The sequence below is a fragment of the Amphibalanus amphitrite genome, unplaced genomic scaffold (assembly GCF_019059575.1).
Source record: "Amphibalanus amphitrite isolate SeventyFive unplaced genomic scaffold, NRLGWU_Aamphi_draft 000748F_arrow, whole genome shotgun sequence".
NCBI classification, from domain to species: domain Eukaryota; kingdom Metazoa; phylum Arthropoda; class Thecostraca; order Balanomorpha; family Balanidae; genus Amphibalanus; species Amphibalanus amphitrite.
The window spans coordinates 43,035-64,394 of NW_024882242.1; the positions used below are offsets into that span (position 1 = coordinate 43,035).

At 48.0% G+C, this 21,360-nt stretch overlaps 1 protein-coding gene across 11 annotated transcripts in view; it reads right to left on the reverse strand.

The window, feature by feature from the left end:
• LOC122365556 (5-aminolevulinate synthase, erythroid-specific, mitochondrial-like) overlaps window positions 1-21,360 on the reverse strand; it is a 37,711-nt gene that overhangs the window by 8,632 nt on the left and 7,719 nt on the right. For 3 of the 11 annotated variants that reach the window (XM_043336850.1, XM_043336860.1, XM_043336852.1), the window contains exons 2-11: window positions 12,194-12,355; window positions 11,353-11,460; window positions 10,861-10,914; window positions 8,442-8,518; window positions 7,990-8,117; window positions 7,465-7,649; window positions 5,803-6,014; window positions 5,047-5,179; window positions 4,651-4,835; window positions 4,119-4,271 (exon numbers count right to left, since the gene is read on the reverse strand). In XM_043336850.1, coding sequence (XP_043192785.1) covers window positions 4,119-4,271; window positions 4,651-4,835; window positions 5,047-5,179; window positions 5,803-6,014; window positions 7,465-7,649; window positions 7,990-8,117; window positions 8,442-8,518; window positions 10,861-10,914; window positions 11,353-11,460; window positions 12,194-12,355 — 1,397 coding nt within the window. Of the gene's footprint in view, window positions 1-4,118; window positions 4,272-4,650; window positions 4,836-5,046; window positions 5,180-5,802; window positions 6,015-7,464; window positions 7,650-7,989; window positions 8,118-8,441; window positions 8,519-10,860; window positions 10,915-11,352; window positions 11,461-12,193; window positions 12,356-13,589; window positions 13,899-21,360 lie in introns of those variants that run through there. The other 8 variants (XM_043336855.1, XM_043336856.1, XM_043336851.1 and 5 more) reach the window with 7 other exon arrangements.

Consider the following 21,360-nt stretch of genomic DNA (forward strand, 5'->3'; position numbering starts at 1 on the left):
ATGACTTTTAAAGATTAACTTTTGATTCATTCGAAGCGTTTTGATAAGAGGAACACGAGGCTGGTAAAATTAATTTCGAGTAAGTTTTAAGCTAAAAACTTGTGTTTGTGGAAAAGCAATTGGCTTTCTCATAATACCGATGGTGGCAGTTGCTGTTATTTACGTGCTAAGCCGTTCACCTTAATTAAATCCGACAATATTATTCAGACATAGCGGTAAACGAGCTGATTGTTGTGTTAGGTTAGGCTCGGTCGATTTCAGAGTGGGAAGGATGACAGGAATTAGGGGGAGACAGGGGGCCTGGGCGGTGTTTCACGGCCCCACGCTGCAGCACGCTGCGCTGCGCTGCTGCATTGTTGCGGCGGTTGATATGAATTCGGCTCCACGCTAGCGTTGCGAGCTTCCGAGTCTGTTGATGTTTCCATGGAAATTGGAAACCCAATGCACCGGTGCGCGCAACGCACCCTGTCCAAGCAAAATTTTACCACCGATGACCTCTGGTGACATGATCTCTGGTTCTGACCCGATCTTAAATTGGCTGAAGTAGGTATTTTTCCTCTTCTTTTTGCTACTTTTGACGCTACTTCGAATGCCACTTAAATGCCCAAAGCTGAGTTATAAGAATGATGCTCAATCCCCATTTCCCCTCCATCAGGGCGTTAGAGTCTAGGCATTCCTGTGGGGCACGGGCTAACAATGACTATCTCTATAACCATTGTGGCCATGAACATCTACTGCCATTCTTAACCCTCGCCCATGTAGGGGGGGGGTTGATGCACCCCCCCCCCTGAGGTTTTTCTAAGCTACACGCCGAACCGTTTCAGATAGCCTGCTCAAATTTTCAGTACCCTTTGGGGAATCCTTTGCGCAACTTTTGGTAAAAATTTTTTGTCAATGTCATGTCAGGTCACGGAGTTATGACGTCATAAAGGGAACAATGTTTATCCTGATGAAACGGAAACGGAACGGAAACAACCTCCGGCCAGATTTACGCTAAATTGGAGATTGCTTCACATTGGTATAAATGCCGACTGACCTGACACACTGATGGATTGTTTTAGAATCATAACTGGCTGATTTGACATTGGCACAATGTCCGTTGACCTTTTCAAGGTTACTAAAGGTCAAGGTCAGGTCAGTGACCTCGGTTGACCTGTAATGACTTCTTGCACTTGTATGCCTTTTCGGGGTATTTCGATGCCCTGAATTCGAATTTGCTATCCATTTCAGGCATCGTCGGTTGTTTCTTGTAGTTCATTTTGGGTCAGGGTCAGGTCAGTGACGTCACACGCCTGACGTTACCCAATGCACAAATGACCTTGCAGACTTCCGATGCTCCCAACGCATCATTTTTAGAGTTATGACATCGAAATACACACCAAACGATAGAGAATTGATCAAGGATCACGATAGTGAAGGTTTCAAGTCGATATCTTTTACCGTTTTGCCACAATCGGCGCGGAAATCTGAAAAAGTTAGATTTTTCCGAAAATTTGACCTTTGACCAGTCATAAGTAGGTCAAATGTTGACCTAGGACCAAAAAATATACCACCAATCGCGAGATCTCGTTGAGAGCAATCCGTTGGTCTTTTCCGCTAAGCTCTACGACGCTCCGTTTTCAAACGCCAGGGGGGGTCGCACCAACCCCCCCCCCCCCCTGCATGGGCGAAGGTGGCAAAACACCGTTTACGGGCGAGGGTTAAACACCAGTTTCGCTGCGCTGAGCGGTGGCCGTCCCGTTTGTTGGATTCTACAACTGGCTGGCGGAAAGCGTTACCGGCCGCCCGTCCACCGCCCGCGGGCCGGACCGAGCGGTCCCGCTGACCCTACCTGACCTGAGCCCGGCGCGATATGGGACAGGCAGACGGGGGTTCGGCTCAGCGAAGGCAGCGCCCACTGGTGCTGGGGACTTTTTTAATAGACCTACTGTACGTAGTGTCCTCTCTCGGCTCCACACTCCTCCCCTCTATCCACTCACCTGCACGTAGTGTCCTCTCTCGGCCTTAGATGGTCCGACAGACTCCATCACTCTACCCTTATCCTCTCCTCCCCCTTACCTGCACGTAGTGTCCTCTCTCGGCCAGCAGTCGGTCCGACAGACCCCCGCTCCCCTCTACTCCCTCTCTCCCTCACCTGTACGTAGGTGGCTGACACAGGCTGATATTTCACATTACCACAGGGTACATTTCGATGACACACTAGACACTACCACTCATATGCCGTTAGTGCTTTGGTTTTGCACCAAATATTTCGCCCCATGGAACCTCGAAGTCGCTTGGGGCTAGCTTTCTCCCATTCTCGATGAGCTGGCCAAATACGCTGGATTTTGATGAAGAAGCTGGTGGAGCTACTTCTGCGTCTACGGCTAAGTCCGACTCTTCTGCCGGGCCAGACGCGCGTCCTGCGACACACCCAACGTGATGGGGACCAGCTTCAGGAGGGGCTGTGGCGAGGATAGCGGCGGAGTTTCCCCGGATGATTGCTATCGAGACTCTTTGTAGAAGCCAGGACACTTCTCTGGGGTCCTTAGTCGCCGCAGAAATCCGACCGCCGATATCCCGAAGCAGCTTTGACCCTGCTTCTCCGACTACGCCGGTAGTCTCCACTGCTACTGGAGTGAAGATGTAGCGGTCTGCGAGACTGGCGTAGCGCATGCGCTTCAGGTTCTCGGCGGCGGCTGCAGCTGCGCCGGGATCCACTGCACACTTCACCACGTGTGACTCAGCAAACGTGTCAACGCATGTGGCGTCCCATGTGAGGCTTCGACCGGCACTGAAGGGGAACGTTGTCAGTCCGTCGGGGCGCCTTCCATCTCCTCTGTCTAGCCCCACAGGTTCTAAGACCGATGGTACGCCAGCGCTTGCCAGTGCTCGTTTAATGACGTCATTTAGGGCTGCGTGCCGTGGGAAGCGACCGGCGCTCTTCTTGCATGATAGGCCGAGGACGCTCTGGCCTTCGGCTGGAGTGCCACCGATGGTGGTTAGCTCGCACTTTGATTTGTCCCAGCCTGTCCACAGGGCATCCACATAGCTTGCATTGGTGGGGCTCACAGATGGGCAGGCCTAGTCGGAGGGCTACCGCTATACGAATGGTCTCGTCATCAATGTACAGTCCCAGGCTGGGGATTGGAGGTGCTTGCAGCCAGGCTGCAGTATGCGGCATACAAGCAGCACCGAGACGAGCGCGATGTATCTGATTGGCTCCGGCGATCAGGCGGTTAGCGGTGACAGTTGACGCGATGTCGTCCCAGGTCTTTTGGAGGCTGGCCGCCGGGCGTTCTGGAACAGTCTCGATGCCAGTTGCAGCCATGAACTGCTCCGTGGCTGGTTGCAGTGCCGCTGGCTCAGGGCCCGTGAAGGTTGAAGGGCAGATAGATAAGACCAGCGGTGCTGCTGCGGTGAGAGACGACAAGTAGCAGGGCAGAGCGAGAGCGTGCACGGAGCGCACGCCGAGCCCGCCATGCCTCTGGGGCAGTGCAGCCTGCTCCCAGGCCTCGTCTGTCAGTGCCACGTTACCAACTTCCTGGAGCGTGAGACGAACTGTGCTGTCGATTCGGGATAGCTCTGCAGGCTCCCGATAGGCTGGCGATGAACGTAATAGATATTGCACTCGCAGGGCAGCTACGTACTTCGATAAGAAGAACAGAGCTGTGTGTCGATCGAGGAGGCGGAGTCGACTGCACAGCAGTTTGATAGTCGTGTGGGCTGCTCTGACAGAGTCGCCAAGCCCAGCCTCGTGTAGCGGTGAGCCGAGCAGTGTGAGCTGTTCAGGAGGGGTGGTTTTGATGCCGGCGAGGACTGACGAGATGGTGCTGATAACGCTCTGGCCTTCGGCTGGAGTGCCACCGATGGTGGTTAGCTCGCACTTTGATTTGTTTAGTTCTAGGCCGAGGACACTGGCTTGTACGTAGTGTCCTCTCTCGGCTTCACATCGCTCTCCTCTCTACCTCCCTCTCCGCTCACCTGTACGTAGTGTCCTCTCTCGGCTCCACACTCCTCCCCTCTCCCGCTCACCTGTACGTAGTGTCCTCTCTCGGCTCCACACTCCTTCCCTCTATCCGCTCACCTGTACGTAGTGTCCTCTCTCGGTTCCACACTCCTTCCCTCTATCCGCTCACCTGTACGTAGTGTCCTCTCTCGGCCAGCAGTCGGTCCGACAGCCGGTTGGAGACCAGCGGGTTGCCGACGTGTACCGGAATGATGTGGCTCGGACAGTGTTCTACCGGCACTCCGGCGTCGTTCAGTAGGTCACGCAGCAGCTTCACGTTATCCTGAGGAGGCGCACAGGGGAGGGGAGGAAAGGTCAGCATAAAAGAGGAAGGAGAATACAATATTATATCACAGTTCATCATTTGAGTTGTGACGCCGCAAACAATGATTCGTAACAATGATATCAATTAAATATAGCAACCATATTATGTATCATAGCACACTGCAAATTCACACTGTGAAACCACGAATAAGGCATTCAAAATCAACACTTCACGGTAAAAACCACCATCCACGCTGCCCAGCACGACAAAAAGCAAGAAGCAGGAAGCTCCCAGAAACTCAAGAGCTGTCAGACTAGCATATCAGTATGAAGCTCCCAATCCAGGAGCCTCACGACTTTTATGATCCCATCCCCAGCGACCCCTCCCATCACCTCACCTGATGCGTGGCCCTCAGCCGGCGCCCCTCGTCGCTCCTCAGGAGTCGGACGGCCGCCAGCGCGCCGGCGCACACGGTCGGTGGCAGAGAGGTGGTAAAGATGAAGCCGCTGCCGTAGCTGCGGATCACGTCCACCAGCGAGGCTGAGGCCGCGATGAAACCGCCGATGTTGCCGTAAGCTTTTCCTGTGGGGGAGTCAGGGAGCTAAACAATAGTGGTGGAATGAAATCTACGGCCATCCTGGCTTGTTCAGTGCAGCTTGACCCAAACATCGGGCCCGGCAAAAAAAAAGTGCCGGTACGCTTCAATACATCAATTTCAAAATGGCAAGCGGTTGGCACTGGGCAAACTACCGGGATACATATTGTACGGCGCATCTCTCGCAGGATGTCGTACCTAGAGTTCCGGAGATTATATCCATCTTGTCGAGGACTTGGTCCCTCTCGCCGATTCCGGCCCCGTTCTGACCGTACAGGCCCACCGCGTGCACCTCGTCCACAAAGGTCAGGGCGCCGTACTTGTGCGCCACCTGTCGGTTAGATTAACAAACGTCAGTACCTCGCTCAGTCCAGAGATGGCGCGCAGCATCTGGCAGCTTCCATTCCTCATCGATCGGGCAGGCTGACGGTCATCGGTCGGCAGAGACCGAGGATGCAGCGCCCGAGCCTCGTCGGTGGCGGACCACTGGGATGCAATCGACCCAGACAACGCATCGTGCGCCGAATGAGAGAGGGCACCAAGGGATACCCGATTATGTGCATAGGAGGGCAACTGATGACAGGTGGGACGTTTTTTTCTCCAAACAATAATGTGAAAAATCGATGCAAGCAGCTTATAAGTCACAGTTGCGCTGCAGGGTAATTACAAACGACCGTATCAATTGAACTAGGCCCATTTTCAAAGAAGACACAACAATCAGCCCGCATATCACTCAAAACAAAACAAACAATGCTGTCAGCGTCACACAGCGCATCAATATACAACCAAGAGCTATGTCTCAGGGAAGACCCGGCACCATACAAAACTCTCAACGTAAAAACACCCGTTAACGGTCTATCTATGCAGGACAACCCCAGCATGCACGTCCCCCCATCCATCACAGTCATCCTCCGTTGCTTACCACCCAGATAACCCTTTCCCCGTAAAACTCACATCACAGAGCGTCTCCAGGGGGCAGACGGCCCCAGTCATGGAGTGCACCGTCTCGAAGGCCACGATCTTGGGACGGGCCGGGTCTAGTTTGGACAGCAGTTCCTCCAGATGCTCGGGGCTGTTGTGGCGGAAGATGAACTTCTCGGCGCCCGAGTTACGGATACCCTGGATCATGGACGCGTGGTTGCCGGCGTCCGAGAGAATCTGACATCCTGGGGGAGAGATAGAGAGACAGAAAGTGAGTGAAGGAAGTGTAACTGGAGGAGGAAGGTGTGGATATTGGAAAAGCTGGCAAATTTCGAGAGATCTTAAATGGATTTTGACGTTTATTGAGCACAATTATCAGGAACTGAATCTTCGCATTCACATGGCGAAAATACCTTTTGGTTGGTTAGAAGTACAAAGTGCATGAGTGGCGGTCTGGTTGCGGTATTGTTCTTTTTATGCAATGACCGTTAAGAGTAGTTGGTGATCACAATTCAGTTTACAGCATGGAGCTTCAGTTTTTGCTTGCATATTTTTTATCTTGCTAGCAATGCCATTTTCGTATTCGGTTTCACAATGGCCCCTACATGACCAGCAATTAGCACAAGTGTCGTAAACAAAGGTATCATCGTAATAAAACGGCCTTATCCTTTGTTGTAACGAAGGTCATCAACTCATGGTGACACATGTGCCTGCAGAAGGCGACACAGGCTAATAAACGAGTGGAAGGCACATTTGTGATCTGACCTCAGCCGTCATCCTTCATGGGAAGAGCCGAGATAGGGAGGAGAGGGGAGGCTACACCTGTGATCTGACCTCAACCGTCACTCGTAGATCACTCATGGGAATGGCTGATAGGGAGGGGTCAGGAAAAGGCACACCTGAATACTCCACTGCCGCCTATTCATCACTCAAAGGACAGACCGTCCCATCTAAAATGTGAAAAGCCACATGTGCCGACCATCACTTCCCCCCCCCTCCCCCTGCATTCCCCAACAGACAGGCATGAAAGACAGCCAAATCCTGTCCCTAGACAAGTGTGCCGGATGTGCTGCGATGCACGATGAATGACAGCCGAGCGGCTGGGTGGGCGGCGCTTGCTGACACAGCGCAGCAAATTGGCGACACAGCGGAGCTTGACAAATGTTTAACCGGCCGAGGTCACCCATCTGACCTCTAACCCCGGGCAGGTAACTAAGGTCATCCGACCGACCTCTGACCCAGGGTCGGCAACATAACTCATGTACCCTCCAACCGACTGATGACGACTGAGGCGCCAGGACTTCCCGATGACGAGACGATAGTTCGAGATAAGGTATGACAGGCACCGCAAACACCGCAATAAAACAAACACATCACCATGATTGGACTTAACGGAGCGTTCCGAGATCTGACGTTATCGGCTCTAGGTACGTGACGTGTCATCATGCCAAAAATAGCAATATGGGAGCCGAGTCTTCGACCTTATCGAGCGACCCGACTTAGCAACCAACCGGCTCCAACTAACGACCAAGTCTGATCGAAGCAGCCAATTTCAACTTGACTCCAAGAGTCCCCCACCTGAGACTTGCAAAACTTTCATACTTAACCCCCCTCCGACTCATCCAGCTTGACAACTCAACTCTCCCCCTCCCCCTCTGAAAACTCCAACTGACACCCGTCCGGCCAGTTACTCACCAGGCAGTGACCGAGCCAGTGTAAAGAGGGTGGTATCGTTGGCCACGTAGCACGAGGTGAAGAGGAGCGCGCCCGTCTTCTGGTAGAGGTCGGCCAGCTCTGCCTCGAGCTCCTCGTGGAAGAGCGTGTTGCCGGAGATGTTGCGGGTGCCGCCGGCGCCGGCGCCGTGCTCCTTCAGCGACTGGCTGCACGGGGACGAAGGGTGGTTGGGTTAGAGGAGGGTTGTGAAAGGAGCATAAGGGCACAGGGGAACGGTGGGGCTAAGATCACTCGAGGGATGCATTTCGGGTCTATTCGAGATAAATCGATCAATAAGTTGAATATATGAATATTGAAAATAATAAACCATTAAAGAATTCCTTATTATTTCCATACCTCGAACACGTTTAACTATAGAATTCTCACTTGACGGCGCCGATGACAGTCCGGTGTCGTAACATGCCCACTGCCCAGGTCGTCGTTGTTAGGGTCAGGGTCAGGGTCAGGGTCAGGTCAGGGTCAGGGTCAGGTCAGGTCAGCTCTCACCTCACAGCGCCGATGACAGCCGGGTGTCGAGACATTCCCAGGTAGTCGTTGCTGCACCACACAGTCACATCGCGCCGTCCGCGGGAGAACTCGGCGGCTGCCGGGAATTGGTCGGCGCTGCGCAGCACCTGCACCGACAGAGGGACACCACAGGTCACGTCACGGGTCGTGTCACGGATTACGGTGGACGTGCTAGGTGTCACACCCAGGGTGGGGTCACAGCACAGCGAGAGGTTACTGAAGAATATGAGGAACAACACAAACAACTAGCAAAATGTACGACGTGCTGGCGCGCCAACATCGACCCCAATACAATGCTACATCGCATAACATATGTGCACTGAGTATTGCACACTAACACCAGCGTAACACATGGGTCTGGGGGAATCAGCCAAAAACAGAGCGAGAAAGTCTGGCATTTGTCACGAATCATCTATATAGACGAGACCCACCTTCTTGAAGATGCGGTACGAGTGGTCCTCCTTCTTCTTGCGGATCTGGTCGCGGAAGAAGCCCTCGTAGTCGAACGCTGCCGAACAAGCGAGGGCACCAAATCTCAGAAACGGTATGATACGCACGGACTTCAAGTAAAAAACGAGCATTTGGAAATGTGAGCGGCCATACGCACAATTAAGTTAAAAATGCCGATGAAAAGCAAACTTTCTTGTGAATAGCTCTGGCTTCAAATAAATCAAGATACTTCCACGCAAAACATTATATAACACATTAAAGGGCCTGGTCATTGAATTACCATAAGAGTATTGAAAAGAACCAGCTCTAACTACAAGGTTACACACACAAATGCATGCGCACTAACTACAGGCTGATAGGAAAACTGTAAAAAGGGTGCATTATTGTTAAGATCGAGATCGCATGAAATAGCAATCAACTTAACCCGCGCCCTGCTGGGGGGGGGGGGTGTTTGAACACCCCCCTTGTGGTTTTTCGCGAATATCTCAAAAACGGCGGCGCTCCGCGCCGCCGTTTTTGGTGCACCTTATCATACATCAATTCTACACATGTTGTGAAAATTTCAGACCAAGGTCATTCAAGGTCAGGTCACCAGGTCACTTGAAGTGACCTCACCTCATAAAAAGTTTCAATGTCTGTCATAGCTACACCGAGTGACCGATCGCTTTGAAACTTTCAGCGATTGCTAAGAGCAATAGCATGTACAAAATGTATATCTCCGAATTTTGATATCGATGACCTAAGGTCAGGTCAATTTTGCGACCTCCCCATTATAAGTCAATGGGAGAAAATTGAAATGCGCCTCTTTTGGATGAAAGACATTATAAACACTCCCAAACACCGAATTACAAGTGGTTTAGACACACTGAACATGAAAATGGTGTCCGTGACCCTTGTTTATGCCCTGAGGTCATCTTAGGTCACGAATGGTATCTAACAGTTTTTCGCAAATAACTTTTGATAGAGGCATGCTAGAGCGATGAAAACGCCTTAGATGTGTTCAGCTCGACGATACGGATCGACTGATATGCAACATGACCCTTTCCGGTCAGGTCATGACCTTGACCTGATGTCAAATTTTCAAGTTGACCTTTCAAGGTCAAGTTATAGTTCATTCGATGCGTCTTGACGAGAGGAACACGATGCCGGTAAAAGTAAGCTCGTACAGGGCTTGGATCAAAAGTTATTGCAGAAAAACTGTTTCCAAAAAAATCGGCTATTTTTGCAGTTTTTGCCCCCTGCAGGCAAAACCGTTGACGTTAGGTCAAATCTGAGAGGATTACTCAGAAAGAGCGTTAATAGGGCTATCGAATGCGCTTTTCCGCGGCGCTGTAGCTCTATTGGTTCCCGAGTTATGCGTTGGCTTCTTGGAAATTTTCGCCATTCGACCTGGAAATCGGCGAAATTTTGCCTTCAATGACCTCTGGTGACCTGACCTTTGACCTGACCAAAAAATTGACCGAAGTGATTTCGTCATTATTTTTGACGCTCTTTCGAACGCCGCCTTCCGCGTATCGCTACGTGGCCCAGGAGCCGAGTTACAAGGGGGGGTGTTCAAACACCCCCCCCCCCCCCAGCAGGGCGTGGAAATCCAGGACCCCCAGCCGGGCGCGGGTTAAAGAAACTATCCCACCTTCTAAAATGTTGTTAAACCAGTTAAATTGTGCCCGACTTTATAGATTGGATGAACAGGAACACGGTTCTGGCATTTATTTTTCATTAAACATCTTAGGCTTCCCATATTCCAAACACAAACTTTCAAATATGTGACGTCACAGCCCAAAATTACCTCCTTCCCCAGGCCACATTACTGTCATAAAGCTGATTCTTTTTACTCTGTAGGCACCACAACAAAGTTCAGACCAAGTTTTAAGCGATTTTTCAACGAACAAACCCATTTAAATCAGAATGGCTAAACGAGGTGACGTCACACTAACGGTCGCTCCATGATGAAGATAGGGCCTTGCGCAAGGCCCATTTTCAAATGAAGGGAACGAATTTCTTCAACACCAAGAGGCCGCGGGGGTTGCAACCTAGATAGATAGTGGTTTCTGAACCTCGCCGCAAACTTGGCTATCTCAACTCAAACCCCATGTTAAAGGTGGGATAGTCCCTTTAATCGAAACATTAGAATCGAAGACACTCCACATAGAACAATATGAGCATTACACACGCAAGCCGCAACGTCTTGGCAGGCATGCATGCATCACAAAACTACATTGGCTAGCGTAAGGGCGCACACAAATACACTGTCTCCTGGAAACCCGAACAGAGTCAAACTACACTGAAAAGCAATGGTGCGCTCAACAGCTACAAACAAAGTAAGTAATTGAGCACACAACAAAACAGCCGCCCGGTGTTAGAGTAGACGGGTAAATGCTGAAATCACCAAACCCTGACCTATGCTCTCCTGTTCGGTCGCGTCGGTGCGCTTCTCCACCGGACATTTGCGGGCTGTCAGAGAGGAGGTTAGATCCAGTGAGCGCACCGTTCAACGCAGCTCACTAAGCACGGTAGGCTCAGAGTGGTTCTGCCATACTTTGTGTCATACAACAAGCATCCATCACCCAAACTTAGCATCCTGTATAATGTGTATCATGATCGCACATCCATCACAGTGTCAATGTCCATAGAAGCTGCAGAGGCACGCATACACTCATATTCGTGCCCATACCCACTCACGATACACAATGAAACCACCAAACCCCAAATCCTTCAACAAAGCTCCGAACATTCTCTCCGACTCTCGACCTGACACCAAATTTCCAGACGTAATCGCTCCCTCCCCGCGCCCGCAGCTCCCATTACAATCCCCACCCACCCACTGAGCAGCGGCGACCAGCAGCAACAGAAAACCAAGCTCGCTCATCCTCCGTCGGCGGAGGTACTCACGCTCAGAGACGGAGATGGTGTCACTGTAGGCGTCCACGGTGGTCTCCTTCAGAGCCGCCGCCGCCGTCTGGTCCTTCAGGAACGGACATTTGGAGATGGCGCCCGCCGCTGAGGGTGGAGAAAGAACGACCTATTCAGTGCGACGATACGCAGCTGGTTACATGTACGACGGTGAGGACTGGCTGAATGAAAATACGACTTAATGCTCTGCTGTCTATGCTACGAGGGTCGGAGCATGTGAGTAGGGAAGTGGGTAGCGGTATATCGTTGTCAACACTCAGAGATACAACTCATTACCTATGCAGGCAACTGACGCCGTGTTATCGTACAAGGTGGATGGGTATGTAAAGGTGCATCGAAAATAACAATGGTAAAATTAACTAGTATTGGCAACGTCCGTTACGGCGAATTTCGCAATGAATTCCTGCACTGTCATAAAAATGCATTGTTGTTGAAATACAATAGGCAGTTAGAGTTTGGCATGTCAGCGTGGCATGGGCCGCACCCTGCCACACCCGTACAAGTCCGTGAGGCTCGTGCGGCACGAAACATTCTGACCCATAATTGCGCCTACCCTCTGACCTGCTGACCATGCATGTAATGTACCCATGCAGCAGAGTGCATGTCAGCACCTCTGACACAGCCAGTTTAGGGTTTCAGGTACGCAATCCAGCCGAACAAAATTACTTTGCACCGTGAGTTTGTCTTACTATAGATAGGACGTGATTAAAATAAAGCGGCAACAATAGATGTCTTTTCGTCATAAAACACCATGATAGCTAAGAAAGGATACAATGACTGTGGGAACTACAACGCACATTTACACAGACCGTGAACTTACCGTGCTCGGGCGCCGTAGCAGCGCTTGAGACATGACGAGCCAGCACTGGGCAGTTGGCTCCGTAGGTGGCCGCCAGCCGGCCCCCGTACGACTGCAGGTAGCGGGCCGGGAACATGCGCAGGAACGGACACGGCGACTGCATCCTCAGTTGCTGAACGGCACCTGTAGAGAAGAGACAGAATACATCAGTGAGATGTAGTGGGCGTGTGTTGCAGATCGAGATGGTAGGTAGGTATAGTCACGGTGACTATAAATAGGTATAGTGTGTCAGAAAAATGGCAGAATTTCAGATCTGGCAAGAATTCTGTCATGCAAAGGCAAAAACTACTATGTGAGGTCAGAGTCTGGCCTCACATAGTAGAATTATCAGTTCACTGTTACAGCAGAACCACTGCCATCACAAGCATAGCAAATGTGCTAACTGTACATCCTCTGCTTCTACCCATACATGCTTGCCATTTCAACATAGATCCTTTCCTTAATTTCAGGAGGGTATGGGTCTATCCTGACTCCTGAGACCAGCAAACTTTGGGTTTACTGCTCAATTTGAGATGATTTGAGATGACAGATCAATGCAACTGAGGGTAAAGTTTTATTTGTAGACAATACACCCTAATTATCCTCTCTGCAGGCAAACCTTAACCTACTTTCACATTTTACATCTCAAATCTTAAGAAAAAGTAGTAAGGGTGTAAAGTTAAAAGCCTTTTTTACCTAGCTGGTTTTACTGCTTGAATTACCTTGGCCTGTGTTAAACTTGTGTTAAAACTTGATATCAATTACATAATTATGATAATAATTGCCTGAATCAAAAATTTAGGTCACATTCATAGGGACAGGCATTGGCTATGAAAGGCAAAAGGTTCATCATATTCTGCAAAAAGGTTCCCTAAAAGCAGCCTATTCTATTCCTCTCCATCAGAAGACCAAGGAACTGCCTTATTAATGGTTATCAAGTTTCAGGCCCTCACAGCTCAAGCCTTTTAAAGCTATGAGGATAAGGTCATAAAACTAACTTATAAATATGAACCTCACACAGGCGCTAAGAAACCTCAAAAGTATTTAACCAAACTTTTTCTTATAACGCTTCAACTTGTAAGGTTTTCTTCTACTGCGAGGTAAACAGAAAAATTCATTCTGGACAGTGGCGGATCTACGTTGGGGCAAAATGGGCAATTGCCCCCCCTAAACGGAAAACCTCTGGGCAAACATATCTTTTTGCCCCCCCCTAAAAAACTACAACTTGAATACTAAAAATATGGTGTTTGAAAAGAAAATGTGAAATAAATGGAGGACTAGAAGGTTGTCATATTCGTGATATTAAGTTGTGAGCTGATAAAAAGTCCTCCGCCCCATGAATTACCCCATGAGATTACCAATCGCCCCATGAGATTACCAATCGCAGCTTTTTCATGAGCCATACCGTTATCTAACGGGGACAAACACAGAAAGGCTCAGTCAGAGCTTTTGGCTTGCGAGGTGTTGGAGAAGCTCAGTATGTTGTGGGAACTTAAAGGGACCCTCTCACCTTCAAAAAAGTTAATGAATTGGCATGAAAGTGATGTCGCTCGTTTCAGAAAGAGCAAAAACGAATATCTACCAAATTTCATCGAAAAGTATTCACCGGTTTTCAAGATATTAGACTTTTACTTTTGTTTACTTTTTGGGATCTCCGCTGTTCCTAGCGACTTTATTTTGAAAGTGCGGCATTTGTTGCGCGCAAAGCAGCATATACCACCGCGTGCTACAAAACGTTTTAGTCAAACATTTAAAAATCGTTAGATATCTGCGCTGACGTCACACATTCAGAGGGGTATTCCTATGCATTAGCCCCTCTGAATCAAAATGCTGCAATTTTGAAATTCAATATTTCCGATTTAAAGGGACCCTCCCACCTTAACATTAGATTTGAGTTGAGATAGCCAAAATGGGGTCCCTGGCTCACAATTACCGGTTTCGGCACTCACAACATCGAGAAATGCCTTAAATCGGAAATATTGAATTTCAAAATTGCAGCATTTTGATTCAGAGGGGCTAATGCTTAGGAATACCCCTCTGAATGTGTGACGTCAGCGCAGATATCTAACGATTTTTTAATGTTTGACTAAAACGTTTTGTAGCACGCGGTGGTATATGCTATTTGCGCGCAACATCTGCCGCAAACGCCGCACTTCTAAATTAAAGTCGCTAGAAACAGCGGAGATCCCAAAAAAGTAAACAAAAGTAAAAGTCTAATATCTTGAAAACCGGTGAATATTTTTCGGTGAAATTTGGTAGATATTCGTTTTCGCTCTTTCTGAACCGAGCGACATCACTTTCATGCCAATTCATAAACTTTTTTGATGGTGGGAGGGTCCCTTTAAAGGGAGATTATGACCTTTTTCCACAAAATCTGAGTTAGGACCATTTTCTGACAAAACACAACAAGTTATAATGTAAATTAAAACCATTTTGCTCAATTCGGTACCTTGCCGCAAATATCTCAACTTGAAGTCACGTTAGCGGGGAGCGCTGAAAATGACCGTTGAATAAGTACTTACATCACTTTTTGGTACTTGCATGTAATTTTGTAAAATGAGCGTATTCCTCACATTTGATCTTCATCACATCTAGTTAGTTAATGGTCGTCTATAGTGCCTTCAAAAGATATTAATGGTTTGGGGGTGGTTTATGTCTAAATTTACGCAACTATTTTTCCTGTTCATCATCTGTCGCCACATGCTGCTATTTTAGTAGCAACGACTCAATTTTGAATCGGTCCCGCCGACTGCACAATAAAAGAAGATAGATACAACACTTTTGCGACATCACTGAAAAACTTATGCAGTACTGTTATCAAAATTCTCATAACACCGTTCGACAAACCTGAAGTCTTTTTGAAATAAATATGCTTGTATTTTTCGCTTCAGGCTCTGAGGCCAAAATAATGAATTTCGTAGTCGCAATCGCAAGATTTGGTTGCGTTTCTGGCGCATGCCGTTCATTTGTGGCGCAAAATAATACTTGGAAACAAAGAAGAGTAGGCACTATGTACCCCCGAATTAGAATCTAATTAATTCTAAACCGAATTAACTCTAATTCAAATTAGAATCCTTACAACCAAGCAACGACAAGGCGATAACATAAACAAAAACCCAAGCGTCGCTGTTTGAAACAAAAGCGCCATATACTACGCCATATACTATATATACGCCATATACTATATAGATGAGCAGTCCAAGCTATGCTCAAGCAGCAAGAGCAAACATGTCAGCATTGGAAACCAGACTGGAGGAACTGGCCGTGACTGTAAAGTCAAGCCTAGTAAAGAAGGACACAACCGATACCAGAGCCCTGAAGAAAGGACTGACTGAACTAGAAGACATTGAAAACAGAAAACTAAACTTGGTTGTTTTCAACCTCCCCGAGACCGGCAGCAGCGAGGGAGACATTGCAGCATTCAAAGAAATGATCAAGTCTGAGTTCAAGTTATCTGTGAAGTTACAGGAGGCCACAAGACTTGGAAAGATGAAAGACACAGGCTCCAGAATACTTAGAGTGAAACTCGAGGCACTGAGTGAAAAGAAGCTGATCTTGGCTAAAGCGAAGGATCTGCGAACAAGCCGTGATGAAACATATACTAGTGTCTTTATCCGTCCAGATCTTACAAAATGCCAGCTTGAGGCTTCAAAAAACTTGCGAGCACTATTGCAGGAAAAGCGCCTAGCTTTCCCAGAAAAGAAATGGATGATAAAACGGAACGAAGTGGTCATGGTTCCATCACTGCAAAGCTAAACATCCAAGATGGCACGAAAACAACCGGGCCCCCAGCACATTCAAGTGCGTTAAAAGTGTTTTATGCGAACATCGATAATTCTATCATGAGTAAATACGACTCTATTTTGGCACTCATTGCACTTGAGGACTACGATGTTCTTGCGTTATCAGAAATGAAGCCCAAAGTTGGATTGATACCTGAACATACTGTTATGGAAGTGCCTGGGTATGACCTTTTTACTAGCAAATTTCCTGCCGAAGGTACAAGGGGTACGGGAATTTACGTCAAGAAAAACTTACTGGCCAAGCAAGTGTATCCTACGGTAGGCGGCAACTTTCAAGATTGTACCTGGATTTCAATTGGTGCCCAGGCTGGGGTCAGTATGCTCGTTGGGGTGATCTATAGAAGTGGGTCACCAAATAGAGCTATTCCTTTGGATCATGATCTCCACAAAATGTTTGGTTGGGCGGCATCCTCAAATCATTCCCACAAAGTCATAGTTGGGGACTTCAACCACCCAGAAATATTTTGGACCCCGGACCCCGAAGTTCCAGAAGGTGTCAGCCAGAACAGCCCAGCCCGGAAGTTCATAGAATGCATACACGACACCTACCTTCTGCAACATATAACGGAGCCAACAAGATACAGGGATGGACAGCGAGCTACTCTCGACGACCTACTATTTACAAATGAGCGGGAGTTGGTTGAGCAACTCAGCATTGGTGACCCGGTTGGAGCAAGCGACCATGTCAGCATCTCATTTGTTATGTCGTTTGCACCAAAGGCTCCAGCAAGAAAGAGTGCGGTGCTGAACTACCATAAAGCCAATTATGAAGATATGAGGGAAGCACTTAACATGGATTGGCAAGGATTGTTTGAAGGTAAATCTGTGCAGGAGATGGCAGATAAACTTGAACAAACGATCGCGGATCTGATAGAAGAGCATGTGCCCAAGTTTGATCCTAACAAAAAATCGAAAAGGGGATATCCCCTCTGGATGAATCGAAATGCTCTGAGGATGGTGAAGAAGAAACAGCACGCCTGGATTCGTTTTTTGAACACTAAAGATGTCTCTGATTACCAGAGCTATGTTAAGGCAAGAAACGAAGCTACTCACGCGACAAGGAAAGCAAGGCGGGAATTTGAGTCGAAACTGGCTAAAGAAGTAAAAGGTAACCATAAAGTGTTTTGGAACTACGTCAACCGCCGTAGGAAGTCGAGATGCGGTGTATCTGACTTACGCAGTGCTAATGGAGAACTCACGAGTAATGACAAGCACAAAGCTGACATATTGAACCAGCAATACGCGAGCGTGTTTACAAAGGAGGACGTATCATCAATTCCCACAATAGCATCGAAGCCCTTGGAGTCAGAGATGGAAGTTACAATAACTGTTCAGAGAGTTAATGCCATGTTGAAGACACTTAAGGTCGATAAATCACCAGGCCCGGACAAGTTACACCCTCGTGTATTACAGGAACTTGCGGACCAGCTTGCGCCACCTATCACGGCATTATTTAGAAAAAGCGTTGAAACTGGGGAAATTCCCCTGCAGTGGAAGCTGGCGATCGTCACACCGATCTTTAAGAAGGGTGACAAAAGTGATCCTGCAAATTACCGACCAGTTTCATTGACATCAATACTATGTAAGCTTTTGGAGAGGATAATTGGCGAAGACATCATTACTCACCTGAAGGCAAATAACTTTATCGCTCATCAACAGCATGGCTTCATCACGGGAAAATCCACGGTCACAAACCTACTGGAAGCACTTGATGTTTGGACAGAAGCGCTTAGTCACAAGTTACCTGTGGATGTTGTATTTTTAGACTATGCCAAAGCCTTCGACACTGTGCCCCATGAACGGCTTCTGGCCCAGGTCAAGGCTCTGGGAGTCGATGACGTAACATGCCGATGGATAAGGAGCTTCCTCACTGGCAGACAGCAGAGGGTGAAAGTAAATGGATCGCTTTCAGATTGGGGGAATGTAACGAGCGGTGTGCCACAGGGCTCAGTCCTTGGACCTCTCTTGTTCTCTATGTTTGTTTGTGACATTCCCGACCTGTTAAATTGTTTCATTTCCATGTTTGCCGACGATACGAAAGTCTATCAAGTCGTCAACGAGTCTGATGATTCAAATGGCTTACAAGAGGACATAAACTCTATACAGGATTGGGCAAGAACAATGCAGATGCTATTCCATCCACTGAAGTGCAAGGTCATGCATCTAGGATCAACTAATCCTGAAAAAGAATATACTATGACTACTATAGATGGAGACAATCACACTCTGGAAGCAGTCAGTGAAGAAAAAGACCTAGGAGTTACTATTGACAAGAAACTATCATTCTCAAAACATGTCATGAACCAGGTTAACAAGGCCAATAGAATTCTCGGAGTCATCAAACATACCTTTGCAAACATTGACAGTGATGTCTTTCAAGCCTTGTACAAGAGCATCGTGAGACCCCATCTTGAGTATGCCGCTGTTATATGGAGCCCCAAATTTAAGAAGGATAAAGACGCACTCGAGCAGGTGCAACGGCGGGCAACGAGACTGGTGAAGGGGCTGTCTCACCTGTCATACTCAGATCGTCTCAGAAGCCTCAATTTGCCTACCCTTGAATTCCGAAGGCAAAGATCAGATATTATCGAGACATTCAAAATCTTAAAAGGCTTCGATACGGTGAACTACCAAAGAGAGTGCTCGTGTTGTCGCAACAGCATGTTCAAGAACTCTCTTAGCCGTACTACCCGAAGTCATGGTCAAAAGCTGCAGGTTCAGCATCAGTTGGGACCAAGGAAAGCCTTCTTCGCGGCACGAGTGACTCGGGCGTGGAACAAGCTGTCTAGGAACACTATTGAAGCACCAAATGTCGATGTTTTTAAGTTCAGACTTGGGAAAGAATGGAAGGACCACCCCGACAAGTTTAACTACAACTTCTCCTACTAATGCTTAAGAGTGGCTACTCATCGTATTAAAGGGACCCTCCCACCTTCAAAAAAGTTAATGAATTGGCATGAAAGTGATGTCGCTCAGTTCAGAAAGAGCAAAAACGAATATCTACCAAATTTCATCGAAAAATATTCACCGGTTTTCAAGATATTAGACTTTTACTTTTGTTTACTTTTTGGGATCTCCGCTGTTCCTAGCGACTTTATTTGAAAGTGCGGCATTTGTTGCGCGCAAAGCAGCATATACCACCGCGTGCTACAAAACGTTTTAGTCAAACATTTAACGGACGTTCGAAAGCCTGATGACGTCATCAGATTCCCGTAATGGTTAAGAGATAGGGACCACGCTGGTCCCACCCTGCAAGTAAAGGGAAGAAATTTCTTGAACACCATAAAGCTGCGGGGGTTGCGACCAGGATAAATGGTGGTTTCTGAGCCTGGCCGCAAACTTGGCTATCTCAACTCAAAACTAATGTTAAGGTGGGAGGGTCCCTTTAACAACAGTAGCTACTGTCACTAACAACAGTGGTCGTCATTTTATGGCGACAACAAGCATGGCAGCCAACTCGTCTTCATCAGAAGAGGAGGAGGCGCCTCTTGAGTAAAGGGTCTTATTACTCGAAAGGGTATCTAATGACCTTTACTTAAGGTAAATACTTAAGGTAAATACTGCGACTTTTTTATAGAGAAGGACAACGCATTTCGGTGGGTGTTACAAGTACTGCAAGTACTGCTTCTTTTTTGCAAAAATAAAAACCTTTTTCACATACGAAAATGTGCTAGGAAATTTTCATATTTTATAGAAACTACAGTAGAAATAGTATAGATGTCGAGTAATTTTTATTTAAGAAAAAAGAAAGCTCATTATCTCCCTTTAAGGCATTTCTCGATGTTGTGAGTGCCGAAACCTGTAATTGTGAGCCAGGGACCCCATTTTGGCTATCTCAACTCAAATCTAATGTTAACCCTCGCCCATGTAGGGGGGGGGGTTGGTGCAACCCCCCCCCCTGAGGTTTTTCGGAAATAGTGCAAAAACGGCGGCGCGCAGCGCCGCCAAATTTTGGGTACCTTATGGGGCAAACCTTGCGCATCTTTTGATAAAAAAAAAATTGACCGGGTCATGTCAGGTCACGGAGTTATGACGTCACAAAGGGAACAGCCTCCGGCCAGATTTTCACAAACTGAGTGCCAACGCCCGAGGTTTCCTGCCGGTGGTACGGACATCGGTTGATGGATCGTGATGAAACTTCCCATGCATGTTGGGGCAAGTATTGGCTATCATATGGTATAAGAAACTTGACCGGGTCAGGTCAGGTCACGGAGCTATGACGTCACAAGAGGAACAGCGTCCGGTACTATTTTTGAAAAGCGCCCGAACCACTATTTTGCTAATTCTTGTCACCTCAATGGGAATATGCAGCAATATTAGCTTCTATAGGGAGCAAATGGACCTTCCAAATCCAAAAATACAATCAGATTTCAAAAATTTAAATTTTGATTTTTCGAATTTCTGCCGCCGACTGTGACCTTGCCGACTTCCGGCGCTCCCAACGCGCCATTTTTAGAGCTAGTGAAACGAAATACATACCAAACGATAGAGAATTGATCAAGGAACACGATAGTGAAGGTTTCAAGTCGATATCTCCCACCGTTTTGCCGCAATCGCCGCGGAAAGTTGAAAAAGTCTATTTTTCCGAAAATTTGACCTTTGACCGGTCAAAAGTAGGTCAAATGTTGACCTAGGACCAAAAAATATACCACCAATCGCGAGATCTCGTTGAGAGCAATCCGTTGGTTTTTTCCGCTAAGCTCTACGACGCTCCGTTTTCAAACGCCAAGGGGGGGGTCGCACCAACCCCCCCCTGCATGGGCGAAGGTGGCAGATCGCCGTTTACGGGCGAGGGTTAAGGTGGGAGGGTCCCTTTAACGCTAGTGTTCAGTGTGATTCCGTTGGCTGTTGCGGCTTGCGCTGTGGTCCTATGTAGTCTGTAGAAGCATCGTTTATCTCCTCTCGAAAGTAACACTTATTGTATAATTTTGCTAGCTCGCGAAGTTTAGTCCCAAAGTTAAGGAATGTTCATTGTAATTGCATCAATAAATGCAGGACCGAAAACAAATGCGCTGTTCTTCGTCTATTTCTTGTTGGGATTCTTAATCGACTGATCTCATTTTCTATTACCGGAAACAACTGTTAATACGTTTAACTACGTGGCAACCCTGACTGCGTATAGTATCGCAGGTACGTTGATGTGGCCTTTGGTCGTGGGCATTTACACATGAACCTGCTGCTGCGACCCTTATCGGTCTCCGGATACAGAAGCCCTTGAGAACCGGCGCGGGCGGACCTTTCGGACGAGGTCTTGCCGAGGTGATGCGGGAGGTAGAGGACGGACCGTCCATAGCGCCGGTGAGCTATTCTCTAACTATCTCCCGGAGTCAGGGTGGCTGCAAATTT